At 31.9% G+C, this 21,104-nt stretch overlaps 1 protein-coding gene across 1 annotated transcript; it reads left to right on the top strand.

Annotated features, from left to right (window-relative positions):
* The first annotated feature begins 10,614 nt into the window (after nucleotides 1-10,614).
* On the top strand, nucleotides 10,615-20,321 carry LOC115983687 (putative cyclic nucleotide-gated ion channel 8). The gene is made up of 8 exons (XM_031106425.1): nucleotides 10,615-10,720; nucleotides 12,518-12,691; nucleotides 13,899-14,484; nucleotides 16,332-16,544; nucleotides 17,067-17,371; nucleotides 18,292-18,403; nucleotides 18,786-19,022; nucleotides 19,248-20,321. The coding sequence occupies exons 2-8, from the start codon at nucleotides 12,633-12,635 to the stop codon at nucleotides 19,977-19,979; spliced, it is 2,244 nt and encodes a 747-aa protein (XP_030962285.1). The 5' UTR covers nucleotides 10,615-10,720; nucleotides 12,518-12,632; the 3' UTR covers nucleotides 19,980-20,321.
* Nucleotides 20,322-21,104: the final 783 nt, after the last annotated feature.

The raw sequence follows: 21,104 nt of genomic DNA, 5'->3' as shown, positions 1-21,104 counted from the left end.
AAAAAAAACTGGTCGAAATAGGGGAACTCCTTAAATAGTAGTATAGATAAGGACACACGTGTCCCCAAAATCAGTTTTGAAATTTTTACGAGAAAGTTAACACATTTTTGAATAGCACTTTTCTTCTGCATAACCGTAATAGTGGTCTAACCCTCCTCAATTTCCTCGAACAAATCTCTCTCTGCATCTCCTCTTCAAACCCTAACGATTATCTCGGTAAGTTCTTCCTTTCATCGGTCTCTTTGTTCGCTATTTTTGTATTATAAATGTGTTTTTTAATTAGCTATTTGATATAGTTTTTCTTGTTATTTCATTCACAACATACCTCTTTATTGTGTGTTTTTTTTTTTCTTTTCTTTTTTGTTTATGATGGTTTTTAAGGCAATGCTATACATGATCTTATTGTTATTTAGGATTTGGTACTGTTTAATTGCTAGTATAAGTTGGGCATGTATTTTTACCAGATTATCGTTTACTTTTTTCTCTATTTAAACCTAGGGGTATAGTGGTATTTTGGAACCCACCCAAAAAAAAAAAAAAAAAAAAAAGTCTAGTCCAAACAAAGAAAGCCCCTTAAATAGTAGTATTGATAAAGACACACATGTCCCCAAAATTAGTTGTGAAATTTTGACCAAAACAATTAACACATTTTTGAATAGTACTTTTCTTTTGCATATCCATAGTAGCAATTTGACCCTCCTCAATATGCTTGAACAATTCTCTCTCTCCATCTCCTCTTTAAACCCTAACGATTATCTCCGTAAGTTCTTCCTTTCATCGCTCCCTCTGTTCGATTTTTCTGTATTGTAAATGTGTTTTTTAATTAGCTATTTGATTTAGTTTTTCTTATTATTTCATTCCAGGATGTACCTCTCTTTTTTTCTTTTTTTCTTTTATTATGGTGGTTTTTAAAGACACAGGTGTCCTTGAAAAAATTAACTCATTTTCGAATAGTACTTTCCTTTTGCATAATTGTAATAACGGTCTGAGCCTCGTCAATATCTTTGAACAAATCTCTCTTTCCATCTCCTCTTATAACCCTAACGATTATCTCTGTTATTTGAGGATTTGGTATTTTTTTTTATTGTTAATTCAAGTTGGAATTGTATTTTTACCAGATTATCCTTGAATTTTGTCTCTACTTAAACCTAGGGGTGTAGGGGTATTTTGGAACAAAAAAAAAAAAATGGTCCAAATAGGGGAAACCCTTAAATAGTAGTATAGATAAAGACACACGTGTCCCCAAAATCAGTTGTGAAATTTTTACCAAAAAAATTAACACATTTTTGAATAGTAATTTTCTTTTGCATAACCGTAATAATGGTCTAACCCTCCTCAATTTCCTCAAAAAAATCTCTCTCTTCATCTCCTCTTCAAACCCTAACGATTATCTCTGTAAGTTCTTCATTTCATCGGTCTCTCTGTTCGCTATTTTTGTATTATAAATGTGTTTTTTATTTAGCTATTTGATTTAGTTTTTCTTATTATTTCATTCACAACGTACCTCCCTATTGTGTTTGTGTTTCTTTTTTTTTTTTTTTTTGTAATGCCTTTAAGGCAATGCTATACATGATCTTATTGTTATTTAGGATTTTGTATTGTTTAATTGCTAGTGTAAGTTGGACATGTATTTTTACCAGATCATCTTTTAATTTTTTTCTCTATTTAAACCTAGGGGTGTAGGGGTATTTTGGAACAAAAAAAAAAAAATCCAGTCCAAACAGGGAAAACCCCTTAAATAGTAGTATAGATAAAGACACACATGTCCCCAAAATCAGTTGTGAAATTTTGACCGAAACAATTAACACATTTTTGAATTGTACTTTTCTTTTGCATATCCATAGTAGCAATTTGACCCTCCTCAATATGCTTGAACAAATCTCTCTCTCCATCTCCTCTTTAAACCCTAACAATTATCTCTGTAAGTTCTTCCTTTCATCGCTCCCTCTGTTCGATTTTTCTGTATTGTAAATGTGTTTTTTAATTAGCTATTTGATTTAGTTTTTCTTATTATTTCATTCCAGGATGTACCTCTCTTTTTTTCTTTTTTTCTTTTATTATGGTGGTTTTTAAAGACACAGGTGTCCTTGAAAAAATTAACTCATTTTCGAATAGTACTTTCCTTTTGCATAATTGTAATAACGGTCTGAGCCTCCTCAATATCTTTGAACAAATCTCTCTTTCCATCTCCTCTTATAACCCTAACGATTATCTCTGTTATTTGAGGATTTGGTATTTTTTTTTATTGTTATTTCAAGTTAGACATGTATTTTTACCAGATTATCCTTGAATTTTGTCTCTACTTAAACCTAGGGGTGTAGGGGTATTTTGGAACCAAAAAAAAAAATCTGGTCCAAATAGGGGAAACCCTTAAATAGTAGTATAGATAAAGACACACGTGTCCCCAAAATCAGTTGTGAAATTTTTACCAAAAAAATTAACACATTTTTGAATAGTACTTTTCTTTTGCATAACCGTAATAATGGTCTAACCCTCCTCAATTTCCTCAAACAAATCTCTCTCTTCATCTCCTCTTTAAACCCTAACGATTATCTCTGTAAGTTCTTCATTTCATCGGTCTTTGTGTTCGCTATTTTTTTATTATAAATGTGTTTTTTATTTAGCTATTTGATTTAGTTTTTCTTATTATTTCATTCACAACGTATCTCTCCATTGTGTTTTTTTTTTTTCTTTTTCTTTTTTGTTTATGATGGTTTTTAAGGCAATGCTGTACATGATCTTATTGTTATTTAGGATTTGGTACTGTTTAATTGGTAGTGTAAGTTGGACATGTATTTTTACCAGATTATTTTTTAATTTTTTCTCTATTTAAACCTAGGCGTGTAAGGGTATTTTGGAACCCAAAAAAAAAAAAAAAAAAAAATCTAGTCCAAACGGGGAAAGCCCCTTAAATAGTACTATAGATAAAGACACACATGTCCCCAAAATCAGTTGTGAAATTTTGACCGAAACAATTAACACATTTCTGAATAGTACTTTCCTTTTGCATGATCGTAATAACGGTCTAACCCTTGCCAATATCCTTGAACAAATCTCTCTCTCCATCTCCTCTGAATACCCAAACGATTATCTCTGTTATTTGAGGATTTGGTATTTTTTTTATTGGTAATGGAAGTTAGACACGTATTTTTACCAGATTATCCTTAAATTTTGTCTCTACTTAAACCTAGGGGTGTAGGGGTATTTCGGAACAAAAAAAAAAAAAAAAAAAAAACTGGTCGAAATAGGGGAACTCCTTAAATAGTAGTATAGATAAGGACACACGTGTCCCCAAAATCAGTTTTGCAATTTTTACAAGAAAGTTAACACATTTTTGAATAGTACTTTTCTTCTGCATAATCGTAATGGTGGTCTAACCCTCCTCAATTTCCTCGAACAAATCTCTCTCTGCATCTCCTCTTCAAACCCTAACGATTATCTCGGTAAGTTCTTCCTTTCATCGGTCTCTTTGTTCGCTATTTTTGTATTATAAATGTGTTTTTTAATTAGCTATTTGATATAGTTTTTCTTGTTATTTCATTCACAACATACCTCTTTATTGTGTGTTTTTTTTTTTTCTTTTCTTTTTTGTTTATGATGGTTTTTAAGGCAATGCTATACATGATCTTATTGTTATTTAGGATTTGGTACTGTTTAATTGCTAGTATAAGTTGGGCATGTATTTTTACCAAATTATCGTTTACTTTTTTCTCTATTTAAACCTAGGGGTATAGTGGTATTTTGGAACCCACCCAAAAAAAAAAAAAAAAAAAAAAGTCTAGTCCAAACAAAGAAAGCCCCTTAAATAGTAGTATTGATAAAGACACACATGTCCCCAAAATTAGTTGTGAAATTTTGACCAAAACAATTAACACATTTTTGAATAGTACTTTTCTTTTGCATATCCATAGTAGCAATTTGACCCTCCTCAATATGCTTGAACAATTCTCTCTCTCCATCTCCTCTTTAAACCCTAACGATTATCTCCGTAAGTTCTTCCTTTCATCGCTCCCTCTGTTCGATTTTTCTGTATTGTAAATGTGTTTTTTAATTAGCTATTTGATTTAGTTTTTCTTATTATTTCATTCCAGGATGTACCTCTCTTTTTTTCTTTTTTTCTTTTATTATGGTGGTTTTTAAAGACACAGGTGTCCTTGAAAAAATTAACTCATTTTCGAATAGTACTTTCCTTTTGCATAATTGTAATAACGGTCTGAGCCTCGTCAATATCTTTGAACAAATCTCTCTTTCCATCTCCTCTTATAACCCTAACGATTATCTCTGTTATTTGAGGATTTGGTATTTTTTTTTATTGTTAATTCAAGTTGGAATTGTATTTTTACCAGATTATCCTTGAATTTTGTCTCTACTTAAACCTAGGGGTGTAGGGGTATTTTGGAACAAAAAAAAAAAAATGGTCCAAATAGGGGAAACCCTTAAATAGTAGTATAGATAAAGACACACGTGTCCCCAAAATCAGTTGTGAAATTTTTACCAAAAAAATTAACACATTTTTGAATAGTAATTTTCTTTTGCATAACCGTAATAATGGTCTAACCCTCCTCAATTTCCTCAAAAAAATCTCTCTCTTCATCTCCTCTTCAAACCCTAACGATTATCTCTGTAAGTTCTTCATTTCATCGGTCTCTCTGTTCGCTATTTTTGTATTATAAATGTGTTTTTTATTTAGCTATTTGATTTAGTTTTTCTTATTATTTCATTCACAACGTACCTCCCTATTGTGTTTGTGTTTCTTTTTTTTTTTTTTGTATGCCTTTAAATGGCAATGCTATATCATGATAATTATTGTTATTTAGGATGTTGTATTGTTTAATTGCTAGTGTAAGTTGGACATGTATTTTTACCAGATCATCTTTTAATTTTTTTCTCTATTTAAACCTAGGGGTGTAGGGGTATTTTGGAACAAAAAAAAAAAAATCCAGTCCAAACAGGGAAAACCCCTTAAATAGTAGTATAGATAAAGACACACATGTCCCCAAAATCAGTTGTGAAATTTTGACCGAAACAATTAACACATTTTTGAATTGTACTTTTCTTTTGCATATCCATAGTAGCAATTTGACCCTCCTCAATATGCTTGAACAAATCTCTCTCTCCATCTCCTCTTTAAACCCTAACAATTATCTCTGTAAGTTCTTCCTTTCATCGCTCCCTCTGTTCGATTTTTCTGTATTGTAAATGTGTTTTTTAATTAGCTATTTGATTTAGTTTTTCTTATTATTTCATTCCAGGATGTACCTCTCTTTTTTTCTTTTTTTCTTTTATTATGGTGGTTTTTAAAGACACAGGTGTCCTTGAAAAAATTAACTCATTTTCGAATAGTACTTTCCTTTTGCATAATTGTAATAACGGTCTGAGCCTCCTCAATATCTTTGAACAAATCTCTCTTTCCATCTCCTCTTATAACCCTAACGATTATCTCTGTTATTTGAGGATTTGGTATTTTTTTTTATTGTTATTTCAAGTTAGACATGTATTTTTACCAGATTATCCTTGAATTTTGTCTCTACTTAAACCTAGGGGTGTAGGGGTATTTTGGAACCAAAAAAAAAAATCTGGTCCAAATAGGGGAAACCCTTAAATAGTAGTATAGATAAAGACACACGTGTCCCCAAAATCAGTTGTGAAATTTTTACCAAAAAAATTAACACATTTTTGAATAGTACTTTTCTTTTGCATAACCGTAATAATGGTCTAACCCTCCTCAATTTCCTCAAACAAATCTCTCTCTTCATCTCCTCTTTAAACCCTAACGATTATCTCTGTAAGTTCTTCATTTCATCGGTCTTTGTGTTCGCTATTTTTTTATTATAAATGTGTTTTTTATTTAGCTATTTGATTTAGTTTTTCTTATTATTTCATTCACAACGTATCTCTCCATTGTGTTTTTTTTTTTTCTTTTTCTTTTTTGTTTATGATGGTTTTTAAGGCAATGCTGTACATGATCTTATTGTTATTTAGGATTTGGTACTGTTTAATTGGTAGTGTAAGTTGGACATGTATTTTTACCAGATTATTTTTTAATTTTTTCTCTATTTAAACCTAGGCGTGTAAGGGTATTTGTGAACTCCAAAGAAAAAAAAAAAAAAAATCTAGTCAAAACGGGAAGAAAGCCCTTAAATAGTACTATAGATAAAGACACACATGTCCCCCAAATCAGTTGGGAAATTTTACCGAAACATTAACACATTTCTGAATAGTACTTTCCTTTTGCAGTGATCGTAATATATCGGTCTAACCCTGTGCCAATATCCTTGAACAAATCCTCTCTCTCCATCTCCTCTGAAATACCCCAAACGAATTATCTCTGTTATTGAGGATTTGTTATTTTTTGTTTATTGAGTAAGGAAAGTAGACACGTATTTTTACCAATTATTCCTTATTTTGTTCTCTACTTAAACCTAGGGGTGTAGGGGTATTTCGGAAAAAAAAAAAAAAAAAAAAAAAAACTGGTCGAAATAGGGGAACTCCTTAAATAGTAGTATAGATAAGGACACACGTGTCCCCAAAATCAGTTTTGCAATTTTTACAAGAAAGTTAACACATTTTTGAATAGTACTTTTCTTCTGCATAATCGTAATGGTGGTCTAACCCTCCTCAATTTCCTCGAACAAATCTCTCTCTGCATCTCCTCTTCAAACCCTAACGATTATCTCGGTAAGTTCTTCCTTTCATCGGTCTCTTTGTTCGCTATTTTTGTATTATAAATGTGTTTTTTAATTAGCTATTTGATATAGTTTTTCTTGTTATTTCATTCACAACATACCTCTTTATTGTGTGTTTTTTTTTTTTCTTTTCTTTTTTGTTTATGATGGTTTTTAAGGCAATGCTATACATGATCTTATTGTTATTTAGGATTTGGTACTGTTTAATTGCTAGTATAAGTTGGGCATGTATTTTTACCAAATTATCGTTTACTTTTTTCTCTATTTAAACCTAGGGGTATAGTGGTATTTTGGAACCCACCCAAAAAAAAAAAAAAAAAAAAAAGTCTAGTCCAAACAAAGAAAGCCCCTTAAATAGTAGTATTGATAAAGACACACATGTCCCCAAAATTAGTTGTGAAATTTTGACCAAAACAATTAACACATTTTTGAATAGTACTTTTCTTTTGCATATCCATAGTAGCAATTTGACCCTCCTCAATATGCTTGAACAATTCTCTCTCTCCATCTCCTCTTTAAACCCTAACGATTATCTCCGTAAGTTCTTCCTTTCATCGCTCCCTCTGTTCGATTTTTCTGTATTGTAAATGTGTTTTTTAATTAGCTATTTGATTTAGTTTTTCTTATTATTTCATTCCAGGATGTACCTCTCTTTTTTTCTTTTTTTCTTTTATTATGGTGGTTTTTAAAGACACAGGTGTCCTTGAAAAAATTAACTCATTTTCGAATAGTACTTTCCTTTTGCATAATTGTAATAACGGTCTGAGCCTCGTCAATATCTTTGAACAAATCTCTCTTTCCATCTCCTCTTATAACCCTAACGATTATCTCTGTTATTTGAGGATTTGGTATTTTTTTTTATTGTTAATTCAAGTTGGAATTGTATTTTTACCAGATTATCCTTGAATTTTGTCTCTACTTAAACCTAGGGGTGTAGGGGTATTTTGGAACAAAAAAAAAAAAATGGTCCAAATAGGGGAAACCCTTAAATAGTAGTATAGATAAAGACACACGTGTCCCCAAAATCAGTTGTGAAATTTTTACCAAAAAAATTAACACATTTTTGAATAGTAATTTTCTTTTGCATAACCGTAATAATGGTCTAACCCTCCTCAATTTCCTCAAAAAAATCTCTCTCTTCATCTCCTCTTCAAACCCTAACGATTATCTCTGTAAGTTCTTCATTTCATCGGTCTCTCTGTTCGCTATTTTTGTATTATAAATGTGTTTTTTATTTAGCTATTTGATTTAGTTTTTCTTATTATTTCATTCACAACGTACCTCCCTATTGTGTTTGTTTTTTTTTTTTTTTTTTTTTGTAATGCCTTTTAAGGCAATGCTATACATGATCTTATTGTTATTTAGGATTTTGTATTGTTTAATTGCTAGTGTAAGTTGGACATGTATTTTTACCAGATCATCTTTTAATTTTTTTCTCTATTTAAACCTAGGGGTGTAGGTGTATTTTGGAACAAAAAAAAAAAAAAATCCAGTCCAAACAGGGAAAACCCCTTAAATAGTAGTATAGATAAAGACACACATGTCCCCAAAATCAGTTGTGAAATTTTGACCGAAACAATTAACACATTTTTGAATTGTACTTTTCTTTTGCATATCCATAGTAACAGTTTGACCCTCCTCAGTATGCTCAAACAAATCTCTCTCTCCATCTCCTCTTCAAAACCTAATGATTATCTCTGTAAGTTCTTCCTTTCATCGATCCCTCTGTTCGATTTTTCTATATTGTAAATGTGTTTTTTAATTAGCTATTTAATTTAGTTTTTCTTATCATTTCATTCCAAGATGTACCTCTTTTTTTTTTTTTTTTTTTTTTAATATATATTTTTTAATTATGATCGTTTTTAAAGACACAGGTGTCCTTGAAAAAATTAAGTCATTTTCGAATAGTACTTTCCTTTTGCATAATCGTAATAACGGTTTGACCCTCATCAATATCCTTGAGCAAATCTCTCTCTCCATCTCCTCTTAAAACCCTAACGATTATCTCTGTTAGTTCTTACTTTCATCGCTCTCTCTGTTCACTTTTTCTGTATTATAAATGTGTTTTTTATTTAGTTATTTGATTTTTTTTTCTTATTATTTCATTTAGAATGTACCTCTCTTTTTCAATTTATTTATTTATTTTTTTTATGATGGTTTCTGTACCCCTACATCCTTATGTTTAAGTAAAGACAAAATTAAAAGACAATCTGGTAAAAATACAACCTTAACTGCGACTAAAATATTGCCAGAAAAATAGGGTTACTCTCCTGTTAATTTTCAAATATCTTTATCCACTTATAAATTAGATTCTCAAAATAAAAATTACATATATAAAATAAAAAAACACAAATACTTTTTTTGCTACGAACACTAAAAAAAAAAAAGAAGCCTCATCCCATGCGAAGCGCATGTGATGATGTCCATTAATAAATAAATAAAAAATGGCAGCAATCTTAATAAAAATGTGCCAATTTATAAAATTAAAAAAAAAAAAAAATTTCACAATCTCGAGTCTTTCCCGTTTGAAAAAAGTTAATACTAATTAAGAGTTAAAAAATAACCCATAAAAAAAGAGTTAAAAGATAACCTTTCTTCCTCTCTCAATTTCTTCCTGGAGAATTATTGCACGGTTATTATTATAATTTTTTTTTTAAACAAAGTTTTATGTATTGTAATATTGTAATCAAATATATATATATTTTTTTGAAAAAAAAACAAAGTTCTACATACTTTAATATCGTAATAAAAAAAAAGCATTAAGTATTCCATTTTTTTAAGGTAATGAGTAAGTTTTCACCCACAAACACATCAGAACACTCATCACACCCTTGTTTTGTAGGCAACGTTTTAGTGGGAGTTAAAAATGTATCTACTTATCAAAACAAAAAACTGTATATATCTTTTTCTTTTTCTTTTTCTTTTCTTTTGATAACTATTAGGTTTTTTTTTTTTTTTTTTTTTTTTTTGGGATGAACATGGGGTTTTTTTTTAAGGAAAAAAACATCAACAACACGAGTTGTTTAACTTATTTTTCTATTTAAAAAATAATAATAAACGTATAGTTACTTTGAAGAAGTAAGTTAGTGGAAGAGAGTTCCTATTTTGTAGGCAATGTTTTAGTGCAAGTTAGACATGTATTTTTACCAAATTATCTTTTAATTTTGTCTCTACTTAAACCTAGGAGTGTAGGGGTATTTTGGAAAAATAAAATCCAGTCCAAACAGATACAGCCCCTTAAATAGTGGTATAGAGATAAAACAAAGTTTTATGTATTGTAATATTGTAATCAAATATTTTTTTTTTAATAAAAAAAAAAAAAAAGTATTCCATTTTTTTAAGGTAATGAGTAAGCTTTCACCCATAAACACATATCAGAAGAGCAATTTGAACCTCATCCAAAATGCAGAACACGCATCACACCCCTATTCTGTAGGCAACGTTTTAGTGGGAGTTAAAAATGTATCTACTTATCAAAACAAAAAAGTGTATATATCTTTTTTTTTTCTTTCTTTCTTTTGATAACTATTAGTTTTTTTTTTTTTTTTGCTATTTAATTTTTTTTTTTTTTGGATGATCATAGGGTTTTTTTTAAGGAAAAAAACAGCAACAACGTGAGTTGTTTAACTTATTTTTCTATTTAAAAAATAATAATAAACGTATAGTTACTTTGAAGAAGTGAGTTAGTGGAAGAGAGTTCCTACTTTGTAGGCAATATTTTAGTGCAAGTTAGACATGTATTTTTACCAAATTATCCTTTAATTTTGTCTCTACTTAAACCTAGGAGTGTAGGGGTATTTTGGAACAAAAAAAAAAATTTGGTTCAAACTGGTACAGCCCCTTAAATAGTAATATAGAGAAGAAGATAAAGATACACGTGTCCCAAAATCAATTGTGAAATTTCGACCAAAAAATTAACTCTTTTTCGAATAGTACTTTCCTTTTGCATAACCGTAATAACGGTCTGACCCTCCTCAATATCCTCAAACAAATCTCTCTCTCCATCTCCTCTTCAAACCCTAACGATTATCTCTGTAAGTTTTTCCTTTCATCGCTCTCTGTTTGCTTTTTCTGTATTATAAATGTGTTTTCTAATTAGCTATTTGATTTAGTTTTTCTTATTATTTCATTCAGAATGCACCTCTCTTTTTTTCTTTTTTCTTTTTTCTTTTTTATGATGGGTTTTGAGGCAATGCTATACATGATCTTATTGTTATTTGAGGATTTGGTATTGTTTAATTGTTAGTATAAACATAAATAAATTATGCCAACCATTTGAAGCAGTAAGAAAGTACCATAAAAGAACCAATGAATTTTTTTCTATATCAATTACAAGGATTAAGCATAAGAAAAACCCCTAAATAATAATAATAATAATAATAATAATAATTCGTGCCTCATTCATAGCCACATGAACATCTGTGACAATATTAAAAATCCCCTTGTCAATACTTATGCTAATATTCTTCCTCTTGTAATTGATGCCTTCACTGATTCATGGAGGAGATATATAACTTGAAACCGTTGGCAAAGTTCACTTTGCACTAGTTTATTGCTTACAACAAATGGGTTTGGGTGAATTCGAACCAGTTTCTCCTCATGCGGTTTGTTTTTTCTTTTTCTTTTTTTGAGAAACAGGTAGAAAACCTCTGTTTATTAGTTTATATTTATTTTTTAAATGAGGGGGGGGGGGGGGGGGGCGGTGGAAACGAAGGCTCACGACTAGTTAGGCATGCCATTGTTGGTGTTTTGTTGGATACTTTCATTGTTGAAGCTTATGCTGCCATAAATGACTCTTAATTACCTATTATTTTGCCACGTGTAAAATTGGTCATACCTATTGCACAAAACTCCTATTTTTATAGAGTAGAGGAAATGTTAAAATGGGCAAGTTTACCCCCAATTTATTGGATAGACTAATTCCCATGCTCAAACCCGTGATTTGTCACTTTTGGTGGAAGACATTTGCTATCGCACCAAAACTTGACCTCTCTCTTGTGTAAATTTGGTAATAAATAAATTTTAATTTGTGGAAAGTTTGCGGCAATTGGTATCTAATAAAAGTTATTATATTTTAACACCAATAAGAACTCCTCATAGGAAATAATGCTTTAGAATCTTGATTGGAGAAGGCTAAAGAAACTATTATATAAGAAATACAACAATCTAGTCTACGTTAAGAGTTATGATGGACAAGGTTCAAGCAATTGTCACTTTGGAAAAATTAATGAAATTACCTTGTTGGATGGAGAATGGATGTAGGCCAACAACAATGTAAGATCTTGTATTCTAAGGATGTGTTATTTGCAATTTTCTATTTTTTACTTATACCTTTATTTTTTGACCCGGGGGTTCTATTCTTGCACAAACTCTTTATAACCTTGAGAATTAGCATAATTAAGAAAATTCTTAGCATGTATACTTGACTTTGGGTATCTGTGACAGGTTCACTACAAAACTATACATGTCGTTAAGATCCATGATTTTAAAATATCTGAATGCCAATGCTTTTGATAATTATATACAGGAAATCTACAATAATAGTGGTACTAATGAATTCAGTAATTTTAACTGTTTATTTATTATTATTATTATTATTATTTATTTTTTTGGGTTTCATTTCAGTTCAAATGCTAACCTTATGATAGAAAATTTAGTGGTCTACAATGCAATTCTGCTACTTTTCTTTGGATATTCAGACTAGTTGACATGTTGGAAATTTATTATTATATATATACTCAGAGAAGGTATGATACTTTGTGAACACAGTATTTCTGTTATGTACTATCATTTTATTGACAGTCTCTTACCTTAGTTCATTTGCATTACAGGAAATTTGATTTATCACACTTGATGTTTCCATATCCCATTTAGTGGTTTGACTTAAGCTTACCATAGAATTCTAACACTCCAATATGATGTCAATGTAATTGGTGATTCTACAAAATGTTTGATTGCGGTTACAAGTCCCGGTACATTGGTGGCCAGAGGGAGAAATTTGTAAGGTAAAGAATGTACACTGCACATGTTGTTCCTTGCTATAAATGATTCCCATTGCTCTTCTATAAAATTTAAAGATTATTGATTGATAATATATATATATATATACATATATATTTTTCTTATTTGATACTTTTAATTGGATTAGCAAGGAAAAATAATTAACTTCAGTTCAATGAACTCAATTTAAGGTAAAATGAGGCTACTGGGTTTTGTTGCTTTTGACTTTAGGAAATGCAAATTCTCTTGATGTTGGATGCTGAATATTGTATTGTATATTTGTCACAATGCCTCCCTGATTAGTTCATTGATCAATGGAAGGGATGGAAATAATGTTAGCAGGCTGGAAGAAGTTGAACTTTCAGAAATGAGCAAGGGTTACTTTGAGTAAAAGTAACCTTTCTAGTTTACCAACCTACTTCATGTCACCCTTTCCTATATGCCAGGTAGCATTGCCAGAAGATTCAAATAGATTTTATGTGGGGTGGTACAGAGGAAGAGAGGAAAATTCCTTTTGTAAGTTGAGACATGGTTTGTCCCCCTATTAAATTAGGGAGAGTAATTATTCAGAAGCTTGGTATTTTCAGTTAAGATTTATTATGAAAGTGGCTGTTGTGCTACGCAACCGAATGGAATGCTCTTTGGAGAAGGGTTGTTGGGGCTAAATATGGAGAAATGAGGTCAATGGTGTTCAATGGATGTAGTGGTACTGATGGGGTGAGTGTGTGGATAACGAGACATAATTTAATGAACTTATAGAGTTTTCACTTCTTCTTTTTTCGTTTTGTATATAATTTGCATTAGAGATGGACACAATTTTTCATTTTTTTTTATATTATTTATCCTGTTGCTTTATATATAATACGAATATTCATTTTGATTCAGAAAAGATAAAGCTAATGAGTCTATGACTCACATATAGTTTACAATCAATGATATATTTGTTAATCACAATTTTTTATACAAATTGTTTTTAAATGATCTTTAGTATATAGCACCTTAAATAATAGTAAGTTGCACAATGAACTAGTTCAGTAGATAGTAAAAATGTGCTTCTAAAATATTAGATACCACATTTTTTTAGCATTATGTTCAAAAGAGGCATAGGAGTAGTTTACATTTTACTTGCAATGATTTTCATCAGTAGTTCTTCTCTATATGGATATACAAAAGCAGTAGCAGTGATTGATTTCAAGGTTGTTGGCACTGTAGGTTGGATGACCTTGATTCTATGTTGTCAACGCCTTCTGGTGCTGTTGGAAAGAAGCGAGCCATATTTAATTTAGAGGGGCTAAACCTTACTGGTCGTGCAAAGAAAAATTCATCAAAATCCTTTAGGTATGGAATGAAAGTGGGATCAGATGGACTAAAGACAATTGGGCGATCACTCAGGTCTGGCGTCACCAGGGCAGTGTTCCCAGAAGATCTTAAAGTATCTGAGAAAAAAATATTTGACCCTCAAGATAAATCCCTCTTGTTATGGAATAGGCTTTTTGTCATATCTTGTATTCTTGCAGTTTCTATTGATCCATTGTTTTTCTATCTTCCTGTCTTCCATCATGCATCAAATTGCCTTGGTATGGATACAAAGTTGGCAGTCACAACAACTACTCTGCGGACAATTCTTGATTCTTTCTATCTTATTCGTATGGCTCTTCAGTTCCGCACAGCGTATATTTCACCATCTTCTCAGGTTTTTGGACGAGGTGAACTTGTGATAGATCCTACACAGATAGCCAAGCGATATCTACAACATTATTTCATTGTAGATTTACTGTCTGTGCTTCCTCTACCTCAGGTTTGAGAAACCATGCACAGTTTCTTTGCTCTACTAGCTTGCATGCCTATTTAAATCTATAGACTTCTGTGTCTTTAGAATGACTTCTTTTACTTTTTTTTCTCTCAATAATGATATCTTTTACTTTTATTGTATTAGAAAATTATGGACCTTTTTTTAATATGCCTAATTCCATCTTGCAGTATCATTTTCCATAAAATTTAATGGAATAAAAATATATGTTATTCATTTTGTGTTTAAATTGTTGAGTTTGTTGCTTTCTATGAGTTCTAAGTCTTAAACTGTGAAAATTTGAAAGCATATGGATGCAAAATACATCTGTCAGCAAACGATTACTAATTACATCATACATTAATTTTTTAGATTTTTATACGTCCAGATCAAAGATTTTTCACTTTGTCTAAATCATAGAACAGATATATGCCATCTAAGTTTTTAATAATTCTTGAAAACCAAGCAACCAAATTATCCAATGAGATCAGAACCAGTGTTGAAACAGATATGTATGGTTTACAAGGGATTTTTTCTTTTTCAAATTTTTCTGAATAAAAATTTATGGATTCCCTATGGTTGAGGGAATTGTTAGTAATATTTGTAAAGATGACCTCTGGATATTGTTTTTTACAAATTACAAGGCATAATTCCTGAAAGTTTAACTAGAAGATGTAAACTGGAAGAGCTAGTCATTATGCATTTTAGTAGGAGCATTAAACTGAATGTCTTTCCTATCTTATATTTATTTTAGAGTAAAAATAAGTTAAAACCATTTCTTGAAACAGTGATTTGTGCTGCCTCACTTGAGGCAATATCCCCCCCACCTTTATTTTGTCTTTCGATAAATATAGCACTATCCATTGTTATGTACAAAATATTCAGCTCTTTTTTTTTTTTAGTATTTCCTTGCACAATATATGCTATAAAAGAAACTGCAACTCCTACTTTTGTTGGGCATGACAAAATATTTTTCCCTTCTATTGTGTTGAAAATGATTTTAAATTTTTCACTGCAAGTTAATGAACAAGGTAAAATAAATCACTGCAAGTAAATGAACTAGGTAAAAAAAGAATAAGAATACTTGAAAAGTAGAAGTGGATGAGTTATACTGACCGTCAAAAGTGTACTAGAGAGAAAGGATTGGATTCCACTACATACAATTACATCTTTGAGAGGGGTGGACAAATTACACACAGTGAACTACATACACATAATGCATGCATTGCTTTAGTGAAAGGAAATGCTAGCAATCTGTTGTCCAGTCAATACTCACATTTAACTTACAGGCCTCAGCCCATGCATTTTTCTCATGGAGAGAAAATAGATGAGCTCTGCATGAGAGAATACTTAGACAAGTAAATCTATAATAAAAGAACTTGGAATAGGCCAACATACTATATTTTACTGGACTTTTACAGGTAATTAGGTATGTTATTAGCAAGAATCAGAACTTTTTGTCATTTCTACTACCAGTGACCCTTAGTTGAAATGCTACAGATATATGCCTACATGATTAGCTTTGTGGCACTTTTTTTTTTTTTTTGGCATCCTTAAAATTGAAATTATATGATATATAAGATTTGCATCCTGCATGCATAACTGGTCATATTTGGCTCTGTTGGCCAATTTTTTTTTCATGAAATTATGTGATTATATATAAGATTTGCAGTTTTGCATGGTAGTAAAATGACTATTTGAAGACTGGTCCTATGCTATTTATGATTTTCCTTCAGCATAATTGTTCCATTTTGCAGCCTTAGTGCTGAATTCTTCATTAACATAGAAGTGTTCCACAAGTTCTGGAATAGGAAGAAAAGCATCATTTGATTTTGTTTTATTCTCATTATCTGCAGATTGTAGTGTGGAAATTCCTCCAGAGATCAAAGGGCTCAGAAGTATTGGCTACAAAACAAGCATTACTACATATTGTCTTGTTTCAATATGTTCCAAGATTTGCCCGCTTTTTTCCTTTGAATGCAGAACTTAAAAAGACTGCGGGTTTTTTTGCTGAAAGTGCTTTGGCTGGTGCTGCATACTATTTGCTTTGGTATATGCTTTCCAGCCATGTAAGTGTTCATACTTCTTTTTTACATATTAGGTGAAGCTCTCATGAGATGTGAGTGTCATGTCTAGTATGACACAATAATTAAAACTTGGAAAGGGAAAAAAAGGTGCATAGAAGAATAGTGAATTGTAGATCAATATGTCGCCTTTCTTATTCTGATGAGCCCTAGATATCATGTTAATATCTTTGTTTAATAATGTACATAAACAAAAATATAGGAAGGATTTCTAAAGAGAATATTCTATACCTCCCTCCCCCTTCCATGTTAGGAAGAAAATAGTTTTATGAGATCAAGCTGCCCTTATTTTAATTTATATATCCAAGGCATTTCATAAAAGAGGAATAAATTACTTGAAGTGATTGAAGATATTTATGTCGCGCATGACCTTTTTTATATGGCTGACAGTCTGCTTTGAATTGAATTTTTCATCTCTCTCTCTCTCTCTCTGATTGTTTCAGAGTTCAATTTTTTGGTCTTGAACTCAATTTTCACATTGAATAACTTTTGGATGAAAATTTTCAGATAACCGGGGCCTTTTGGTACTTATTTGCTGTTGAGCGAAATGACACTTGCTGGCGGCAAGCCTGTAAGGATAGTGGAAAATGTGACATAAATTACTTGTACTGTGGGAATAAGCATATGGAAGGTTACAGTAATTGGGAAAAGATCAGCAAGGGTGTTCTTGGTAGTCGTTGCTCTATTGTTGATGAAGATTCACAATTCAATTATGGAATTTACACAAATGCTATATCATCTGGTATTGTTGCATCTAGGACTTTTTTCTCTAAATTTTGCTACTGTTTATGGTGGGGCCTGCAAAATTTGAGGTATCTTACTTTTTGCTAGTAGATATATGTGCACAATACTTGCTATTCTTGATAGGCTAAATGCTATTTAGTCACTTAGCTCTGTCACAAATTATACAATATATGCATGTGTAACTTACCCATCAAAAAATAGATAAATGAATAATTTAAAATGATTTTCCTTTTTCTACTTTTTTTTCTTTTTCTTTTTCTTTTGGGCTTAGGCATCTATTTATATATATATATATATATATATATATATATCATTGAGATACTTTTTTAATTGGTAGCTTTATGATAAGGATAGTACATCCATGAGCAGATCCATTAGATAAATTTTCTTGGTCAGCCAACAAGTCGAGCACTAGCTTAATAGGTTCACAAGCTAGCCAAAGTCAGAAGTTTTTAGATTTTTATGAAAGGCACTGATAAATTCTACTTTCTCTAGAATTGAAGAAGTTAGTATTTAAACTCAACTTTGGCTTTATTAGTTATGCAGTATTTTTAGACATTGTCTATAAGTCCTTTTATAGTGCTGATCATGGATATTTCAAAATGATATATACTAGAAAGTTCATAAGGAATTTCCAATATGTCTTAAGTTACTCTTGTTCCCAATATTTTAACATGTTTGTGACTCAAGAGGTAATGGAATTCTTTTAAAGATCAGCAGCTAGCCAAAATTATTGGCCCTTATGGATAACCAAAATCTCTATATTGGATTTGTACCATAGGAAAAAAAAAATGTGCAGCCACAATAACTTGTTAATACAATTACATAATTTTCAAATATGCAATGATATGTGGTAGATTCCTGCATCATGCGATAATTATCATTGTCATAATTATTAAGTTTAGTAAAGTAAAAAATGCTAATTTCTGAGTTTATTAGCTCCCAACATCTCCGTTATTAAAGCACATTGCTATTTCAATTTCTACAGTACACTTGGTCAAGGGCTTGAAACCAGTACCTATCCTGGAGAGGTTCTGTTTTCCATACTAATAGCAATTTCTGGGCTCCTACTCTTTGCACTTCTGATTGGAAATATGCAGGTGAGTTTAATACTACACTTTATAACCACTTCTTCAGATAATTATTTTTGGGATGCGCATGAGGACGCTCATGTTAGTCAGTATTATTACATATAAGTGCCGAAACATATTTGGATATTCTTTTTCTGATAATTAAAGCAAAATAGTAATTGGAATTGCTCCTATATCTCATTTTTTGAGAATAACAATGCTTGACAACTAGTTGTTGTTGGGACAAATGGACGAAGCATATGCATTTTAAAGTTTTCTTTTTAAAGGAAAGTGGAACTATGAATATAATTGTGGAAACAGTTTAAATATTGCATGCAGATCTTATGTTTTTAAGGAAGTACAAATATTTTACAATAATGCTGACCTTTAAGGTATCCTGTGATTGCAATAGACATACCTCCAGTCTCTTACAGTTCGTGTTGAAGAGATGAGAATCAAAAGGCGTGATTCTGAACAGTGGATGCATCATCGCTTACTTCCACAGGATCTGAGGGAAAGAGTTAGACGCTATGACCAGTATAAGTGGTTAGAAACACGAGGAGTAGATGAAGAGAGCTTGGTCCAGAGTTTACCAAAAGATCTCAGGAGGGATATCAAACGACATCTTTGTTTGAATTTGGTGAGAAGGGTAAGTATATAAAAGTAATCATGTTATAACTTGAATCACCAATAGGATATCTAGCATTCTTTCATTTGTCTTAAGCCTATAGAGCATTCTGTTCATTTTTTAAATAAAAAATTCCTTTGCTATTTAATCTCAATAGCACTTTAACATCAGTCTTGTATCCTGCCAGTGTCCTATCTTGCTGATGTTTATTCAAAGAGAGTGAATTCTATATGATGGTGTATGCAGGTTCCTTTGTTTGCCAATATGGATGAGCGGTTACTTGATGCCATCTGTGAGCGATTGAAGCCCAGTTTATACACAGAGAGAACCTACATTGTTCGGGAAGGGGACCCGGTGGATGAGATGCTCTTTATCATTCGTGGGCGCCTGGAGAGTGTCACTACAGATGGTGGAAGGAGTGGATTTTTCAACCGAGGTCTACTGAAAGAAGGGGACTTCTGTGGAGAGGAGCTTCTAACTTGGGCACTGGACCCTAAAGCTGGTTCCAACTTACCATCATCAACTCGGACAGTGAAGGCTTTAACTGAGGTGGAAGCCTTTGCCTTGGAAGCAGAAGAGTTGAAGTTTGTTGCCAGTCAGTTTAGGCGCCTTCATAGTAGGCAAGTTCAGCACACCTTCCGCTTCTATTCACAGCAGTGGAGGACCTGGGCTGCCTGCTTTATCCAGGCTGCTTGGCGACGGAATCTCAAGAGGAAAGCTGCAGAACGTCATCGTCAAGAAGAGGCAGAAGAAGAAGAAGAGGAGGAAGCATTACACTATGGTAAAGAATATGATGATGTAAGGGCATTAGTTTCTCGAAGTGATAGTACATCTAGGCTTGGTGCAACTATCTTAGCATCCCGATTTGCAGCTAATGCCCTTCGTGGTCATAGGCTTCGGAACCCAAGTGCTGGAGGCTTGGTGAAACTGCAGAAGCCCCCGGAACCTGATTTCACAAATTATGATTCAGAGAACTAGTTTGTTTATTTTAGATTTTGAAAACCAAGGAGCTGATGTTGCTAGCTCTTGCTGTATACTACGGTCATTGCTCATTCCCAGTTGGAAAACAGTATTCTTCAACTTATTCTAGGTGATGACAAAGAGTGAAATTTTTTTTTTCTGAAAGGCGGATTAGCGCAGGCCTCTGTATGGTCTGAGTGGCAGACCATTAACTCTCTTCTTCTTCTTGATGACCCATTAGACTCAATGGTCCTTTCCTGGCAAAGGTTGGACTACGTATAAAAGGCTTTATACCATGTAAAGAGACTCATTGCAAAACATGGCTAGAAGGATAGGACCAACACCTGGTCTTTGCCATGACTTGCATGTGTTTAGAGTTTTTTTGTTTTGTAAAAAGTATCTCAAAATTTGAATGCAAGAAATTTGTGACATCAAAAAGCTGCTCTACACGAGTTAGTTGAAAGTTTCAACAGGGATTCTTCATATTCTTGAATAGAAATTTCCTGTTCTTTAATTTTTAGGTTAACTTTGGGACAAAAGGAATATTTGTTTACTATCTAAATATCATGCAAAAAAGTTTTAAATACATATATATATTTATATTTTTTAAGGCGTAATAATTTATTGAAAATTAATTCTTAATAATATGTAGTAGAAATGAGTAAGGTTTATGATATGGTCAAATGGGATTGCACAGTGGGTTGTCATAATGATGAAGTGTGTTTGCTCTGTTGCTTATTTAGTCAAAATTAATGGCCAACCTCGAGGTGTCATTACTCCTACTAGGGGATTATGCCAAGGGGATCCCCTCTCCCCTTATCTCTTTTTTTTTTTTTTTTTTTTTTTTTTGGTGCAGAAGGTCTTTCAGCCCTTATAAGAAAATCAGTGGAACTTGGAACTATAAAGGGAATTGATGCATGTGCCAGAGGACCATCAATCTCACACCTGTTCTTTGCTGATGACAATCTGATTTTTTGTAAAGCCACAGGTGAAGAATGTTCTAACTTGATTGGTATCTTGGAAAATACAAGAAAGCTTTAGGCCAGCGGTTGAACTGAGAAAAGACTTCTCTCTTCTTCAGTCATAACACACCACAAAATTTGCAAGATGAGATCAAGCACAGATTTGGGGCGGAGATCATTA

Source organism: Quercus lobata, chromosome 4 (assembly GCF_001633185.2).
Source record: "Quercus lobata isolate SW786 chromosome 4, ValleyOak3.0 Primary Assembly, whole genome shotgun sequence".
Lineage (NCBI taxonomy): Eukaryota > Viridiplantae > Streptophyta > Magnoliopsida > Fagales > Fagaceae > Quercus > Quercus lobata.
The sequence above is the reverse complement of the archived record's forward strand: the minus strand, read 5'-3'. Positions and strand labels throughout refer to the sequence as shown.

Coding starts and splice junctions, on each gene's coding strand:
- LOC115983687 (XM_031106425.1), top strand. CDS start 12,633: ATGTTTGATTGCGGTTACAAGTCCCGGTACATTGGTGGCCAGAGGGAG. Junction 17,372..18,291: donor TGGGGCCTGCAAAATTTGAG/GTATCTTACTTT, acceptor CAATTTCTACAG/TACACTTGGTCAAGGGCTTG. Junction 18,404..18,785: donor TTCTGATTGGAAATATGCAG/GTGAGTTTAATA, acceptor TGATTGCAATAG/ACATACCTCCAGTCTCTTAC.